Source organism: Ricinus communis, chromosome 7 (genome assembly GCF_019578655.1).
Source record: "Ricinus communis isolate WT05 ecotype wild-type chromosome 7, ASM1957865v1, whole genome shotgun sequence".
NCBI classification, from domain to species: Eukaryota; Viridiplantae; Streptophyta; class Magnoliopsida; order Malpighiales; family Euphorbiaceae; genus Ricinus; species Ricinus communis.
The window spans coordinates 1,674,624-1,680,623 of NC_063262.1; the positions used below are offsets into that span (position 1 = coordinate 1,674,624).

Sequence of the window (6,000 nt, forward strand, 5' to 3'; positions counted from 1 at the left end):
GCAATATTTTTTTAAAAGAAATATGAATATTCTTTAATAAAGATTATGAATTATCTCATGTAACGTTAGTTTCTAATTAAAATACGAGAGATTAAAAAGATAAAGATAATATACAAGAAGAAAAAAATAAGAGAAAAAGTCGAAAGATAAAGGAGGGCTATAATATTTTTAAAATTTTAAAGTTAAATTTTTATACTAAAATATTATTTAAGATAAAATTAAATATTGATTAACTTGGTTTGGTTTGGTTTGTTGGATATGTTTGGAAAATACATATATTTCCTATATAGTATAAAATCTCTAATTAATATATAGTTACAGCATTTACGTCTCTTATTCTTCATATGATCTACCTAAACCCTAATAAACCCTTCACGATAATCCTTTTAACATTATACACATATGCATAAATATATATATATTCTTTTACAGTGGCCACCATCTTTTCATGTCACTGTAGACAACTATTTTGTTTCTCATCTTCTTGTTTTATCCGTATTATTTATACAAACATCTCCTTTTCATTCATATTATCAAAAATTAAAACAAACACATGCGAGGTGATTTTGTATTTCAATTTTAATTAAATTTTTAGTTAATAATGTCATTCTTGTTATTGTTGCGGCTGAGTTTTAATTCTTTTTTTTCTCTTTTTATGCTTAATTTTGTTTTGTGATATAGATATGCAAAGGAATGGTAACAATGGCACGGCGGTACCGGGAACACATGCGGCATGTGCTTCCTGCAAGCATCAGAGGAAGAAGTGCGGTGAGGATTGCATTTTGCACCCATATTTTCCGGCAGAAAAGAGTCAGGAATTCCAAGCTGTTCACAGAGTGTTTGGCGTAAGCAATGTTATGAAATTAATAAGAAGTGTTGGAGTTGAGGATCGGCAGAGACTGGCGGAGTCTTTGATTTGGGAAGCTTCTTGCAGACAGAAAGACCCAGTTTTAGGTCCTTTTGGAGAGTATACAAAAGTTTCAGATGAACTTAAGTTGTATAAAACCCATATGCTAACTCAAACGCACCAGCATCATCAATTGGTCACGGTGGCAAATCACCAGAATCAACTGCTAATGCCGCCTACACCGCCGCAGCAGAGCATGATGTACAAGCCACCGATCGGTTGGCATGGTGCTAATGGAATGAAGAGTGCCGGAATTGGACGTGGAGGAGGAGGCGGATATGCTTATAGCCATGATAATGGGAATATTGATCCAGCTTCATGTACTTATACCAACTTCAGTTATAACAATAACAATAATGTGCAAGGATTAGATAAAGTTAAAAAACAAGAAAGAGATGTTAGTACTCGTCTCGTTACATCTCAGCAGCCATTGCAGCAGCAGCATCATTCTGTTACTAATTCATTTAGCGAGCAGCAGTACTACCTTTCAGGTAACTCAACCATGTTTCTTTATTTTTGTATTTATGGGCGGTTCCTATGAACCATTGGCTAGGTAGTTATCTTCTTACACTCAGGGCGAAGAAGGGAATCAAATCCAAGACCTCTTGTCCCCATGAGCAAATCACTCTTAAAGCCCTTATTTAAGTTGGTTCTGTAGTTGCCTTCCTTTGTGTTGGGGGCTAAGCAGCTTGCTAATGCAAAAGGCAGATGCTTGTTAATTTGTTCCCTTGAATTATTGAAGCCAATGAAACTAATATCATATACTATCCATCTTTGTCTGTTTTATCGCAGGCCAGTATGGTTCTATTAATGGCAAGAAGATGGATACTACGCTATGGGAGACTGGACCATAAGATTTCTACCCTTCTAATCATGGAACTGATCATACTTGCAATTAAGTAAATTTGGTTATATTTGCTGAAACTATAGGGGCAGGCATAGAAGAATACTTTTGTTTTTAAAGAAAAAAGAATAATTTATTGATTCATATTTGATTGTATGCTGATCATCTTATTCTTATCTAATCTATCCAATCTTTTAGCCGATCTTAGTTATCCCCACTTGAACTGGACAGTCTACTGATCAATTTTTGTTCAGGAATTCGGGGAAGGAGTCCGCATGTTCATAGAATATGACATTGGTATCTAAATAAATTTCTTCCTTATTTTATTTTTAGATTTATTTTAGGAATTTGTTATTGATATTTGATAGATCCAGCAAACTTGGTACTCCATCAATGCTGAATCTCATCCAATGAGGATTTCTTTGGACGGAAAGTAAGCTGCTGATCACTTGCTGGCCTAAGCATATCATAATTCATATATAATACTTATTTTATTTGAGAGATTTTCTTTTTCGCTTTCATAAATTTATTGTTCTGATAAGTGGGAGGATGTCGGCAAAGAGAAGCCCTGAAATTTTGCCTGCTTGAGAACCTGTTAATCACCATTTTGCAGAAGGTTTTACAGATGAGTTACAGTATATAAAAAGGAAACTATATTGCTTCTACAAGCTGACACTTAGCACGAAACACCAGAGATGTTATATGCTAAACGACGACTGCTGCAAGGCCACATAAGACAGGAAGCTTGACACTAGATCCTGTGGATAAAAAATAAAAGAGAAGAAGAAAACCTTTTTCTCTTGAATGATTTCTTGTATGGTGACATAACCAATGTGCACTTGATACCCTTTGTCAGGATAGAAGTTTCTTTACAAGAAATTCATATAATTGTCAGTACTTCTCCACAAGGATCCCAATAATTTCATTCTTGCAAATTACAACATCAAATTTCTTTTTCTGTCTTGCTTCTAATCCAAGATGGCAAAATTTTTTTTCTTTCTGTATAAAACAATAATTCATTTAGTTTCTGGTATCTATATTTTGGTTTCGTGAACTTCAATTCAATGATGAGTATCAGAATTAATTTAACATAAAGAAGGAAAAGAATTTAAAAATAAATGGGGTTTGCATAGAATTTTCAGTCAACCCATTGACAAAAAGAAAAGGAGAGACTGACTTTTGGGTCTAAGTCCATATCAACCTTTGCAACATGCAGAGCCCAAAGATTGATTCAAATAAGTTTGATTAGCAAATTCCCAAGGAAAATGGAGATGACCCATTTCAGTTTCAGACTCCACAACTTCATCCCCTTCTCTCATCTCCTTCTATTTCTTTATACCTTTGCTCATTCCAAATCATCTCTTCTCGGTGTCCACCCTTTAGGTCTGTCAGTGAACCCAGATCGCCGATTTGCATATTATTACTGATTTCATGTCAATTGTGTTCCTTTTATACTAAACTTGATGCCTTTACCTTTTTGCAGATGAGAAGTACTTTGCTTCAAGGGTTATCCAGTGCAAGGACGGCTCAAAATCCTTCACTAGAGATTGTTTCAATGATAATTTCTGTGATTGTGTTGATGGGACGGATGAACCCGGTACTCACCTGTCTGTTTTTCTTGCTATTACAATATCGCTGCTCTAAAGTTTCACTTCTTTTTCTTTTCAAGTTATGGGTATCTAACTTATGGATATGACATATGCAACTTAGTTCAAAGTGGATTGATTTTGTTAATGTCATATGTAAAATTAGACCCGTTAGCTGGTAGGTTCTCGTTTCTTATTTACACTGGCAATGCATGTTTAATTGTGAATTTGTGAGTTCATCATAATTTTCAGTGAGTGATGAAATTAAGATAGGTGGAAGTCGAAGTGGTCTTATGTGATGATCTTCAAGATAAACTTTGTTCACATGGGCTTTTAATTCTACTAAATTAATTTACTTTTTGTTCTCTTTATTTCTCAGTGAATCATTTCTAGCTGCCACTTTGATTTTTCCTACAGGAACTTCAGCCTGTCCCAGAGGCAAATTTTATTGCAGGAATTTAGGAAGTAAACCTCAGTTTATTTTTTCATCTCGTGTTAATGATCAAATTTGTGGTGAGTATAATCATAAATTCTGATTATTTCCATTCTCTTTACTGGTTAGTTAAGGCTTATTTGCCAGCTATTCCTCAGCGGATAGATGCTTCAGGTGCAGTAACCTAAGTTTTATGATTTAATGCCTCCTGAATTTGGAAATTTTCTGTATCATTTAAGGGAAGAGTTTCTAGCTTCATTGGGATGAATCACTTGTTTTAAAATCTACTTGCCTTGTTAAGTTGTCCATGATTATTATTAGAATCTGGCATGACTGTGAATATTGAATACTGTGTCTATGTTCACTTACTCCAGTCCCAGTTTATGTAATAATATGAAGTTTGATTTTTCCTTTAGATTAATTAGCTTGGGTTCAATGTTATGTGTACAATTTGAGTTTCTGTCTATTAAACTTTGTAGATTGCTGTGATGGAAGTGATGAGTATGATAGTAGTGTCAACTGCCCGAACACGTGTGTCATGGGTGGTGACCTGAATTACAGGATTGGAAGTCGTATCTCATCTATTGATGTAAATGAATCAAAAGAGACAGTTCTTCGGGAGGATCTGTATAAGGCTACAGGTATTCTTTTGTAACAACATTTATTATTTTTCTCTTAAGCTGACATCAGTTACAGGTGACGGAAATAAGGTTTTACTTGGTGACTCCAGCGTTGCAGATGGTAATAATCCTGCAGGTGGTTCTCCTTGGTTGCGTGCTGATATATCGATTATTTCACGGGCGTGCCAAATTAAAAAGAAGGCATTATCAATGAAGAACCCGGTTGATGTATTCCGCAGGGTCTACTTTCTGGGGTCCAATTTCTGCGTGATTGCTTACAATTTATAGTGCCATATTGTGGTTCGATATCAGTAACTGCAGTTTCTTGTTGATATGCTCCGATATCCATTACATGATCAACATTCTTCCAGAAGTTTCCTTCCTGACGCAAACTATATTCAGCAGTGAAGCTTGACAGGAACTAGACTATGTATGCAGGTTGATGCATTAGTTATACGAACGGCACAAGTGCTTATTTTCATGTAGAAACATGTTTGTCCTGTTGGCAACACCCGCAGGCAGCATCAGAAATTTCACTGACTACTAATGGCAGATTAAAAGTTTAGACAGAATCGATTCAGGGTGTATTTGAGTCAGATGACAGATATTAATTTGTATTGAGAGTATATTCAATTTCTGGTTGGTATGCTTTTCTTGTTCTTCTGGAATTAGTATACCAAGTTACCTATAGAATATCTGAACTGAAAAATTGAAAACCTAAAATTCACCCCAAAAAGAAACCGAACTGAACCGAATAGGATCAATCAAATTGAACTAAATTAAATCAAAAATTTCAATTTGATTTGGTTTGGTTCTGTTTTTTTTGTTTGTTTTTAATTTGTTAAATTAAAGTATAAATTATAAATCATTTCTTTTATTTTTAAAGTACTTATTATAAAAATACACTTATATTTTACATATGTATATCAATAAAATAATTTATTATACTATAAATAAATAAATTAAATAATGTAAAGTACTTTCAAAATATTAAATACCATAGCCTATGTATAAATATTTTTAGTATAAGAACTTCTGTCAATTTGTTTTTATCGACTTTTGGCAAAAGACTGAACAGAATTGAAATATATTTGCTTTTTATGATGTTTTAAATAAAATTGAATTTTTTACAATAAAATAAATTATCGAACTAATTGGCTGCATTATATATAATGTTGTGCACTTATGAAAGAAAAAAAAAAGAGAAATCTACAATCAATAAAAGAAAATGTGTTGCTAAATGGATCAACTTAATCCGAATCTATTTGAAAAATGAGAAGTAAAATCATCAAAACGCCCTTAATAATTTTAGGCCCTATAACATAATAAAAGAAATTGCCATAAAACCGCACATGTTGCCGCTAAAATTTTGTCAAAAATCTGTCTTTTTTTCACTCTATTATTTAATTACCAGTATTAGAATCTCACTTAATAAAAAAGATTATGGAAAACTAAAGCAATTTAATTTCAATAGCTAGATAGTTAATTCAATTTAGTTTCTAGATTGCTTTAAAACTAGTATATGGTGAAAGGTTTTTGCCTACAACAAAATCAAAACCTATAAACTAAGTCCAGTATCTCTTCCATATATATATATATATATATATATA

At 33.2% G+C, this 6,000-nt stretch overlaps 2 protein-coding genes across 2 annotated transcripts; both read left to right on the plus strand.

Moving 5' to 3' along the window:
• The first annotated feature begins 548 nt into the window (after nt 1-548).
• LOC8264235 (protein LATERAL ORGAN BOUNDARIES) lies at nt 549-1,974 on the plus strand. Its single transcript, XM_002525104.4, has 3 exons — nt 549-560; nt 682-1,398; nt 1,700-1,974. Exons 1-3 carry the CDS (start codon nt 554-556, stop codon nt 1,759-1,761), a joined length of 786 nt encoding a protein of 261 aa, XP_002525150.2. The 5' UTR covers nt 549-553; the 3' UTR covers nt 1,762-1,974.
• Nucleotides 1,975-3,016: 1,042 nt separating this feature from the next.
• Nucleotides 3,017-4,619, plus strand: LOC125370587 (glucosidase 2 subunit beta-like). The gene is made up of 5 exons (XM_048376535.1): nt 3,017-3,134; nt 3,235-3,348; nt 3,755-3,850; nt 4,250-4,411; nt 4,501-4,619. The coding sequence occupies exons 1-5, from the start codon at nt 3,017-3,019 to the stop codon at nt 4,602-4,604; spliced, it is 594 nt and encodes a 197-aa protein (XP_048232492.1). The 3' UTR covers nt 4,605-4,619.
• Nucleotides 4,620-6,000: the final 1,381 nt, after the last annotated feature.

Coding starts and splice junctions, on each gene's coding strand:
- LOC125370587 (XM_048376535.1), top strand. CDS start 3,017: ATGGAGATGACCCATTTCAGTTTCAGACTCCACAACTTCATCCCCTTC. Junction 3,349..3,754: donor TGATGGGACGGATGAACCCG/GTACTCACCTGT, acceptor TTTTTCCTACAG/GAACTTCAGCCTGTCCCAGA. Junction 4,412..4,500: donor GGATCTGTATAAGGCTACAG/GTATTCTTTTGT, acceptor TGGTGACTCCAG/CGTTGCAGATGGTAATAATC.
- LOC8264235 (XM_002525104.4), top strand. Junction 1,399..1,699: donor GCAGCAGTACTACCTTTCAG/GTAACTCAACCA, acceptor GTTTTATCGCAG/GCCAGTATGGTTCTATTAAT.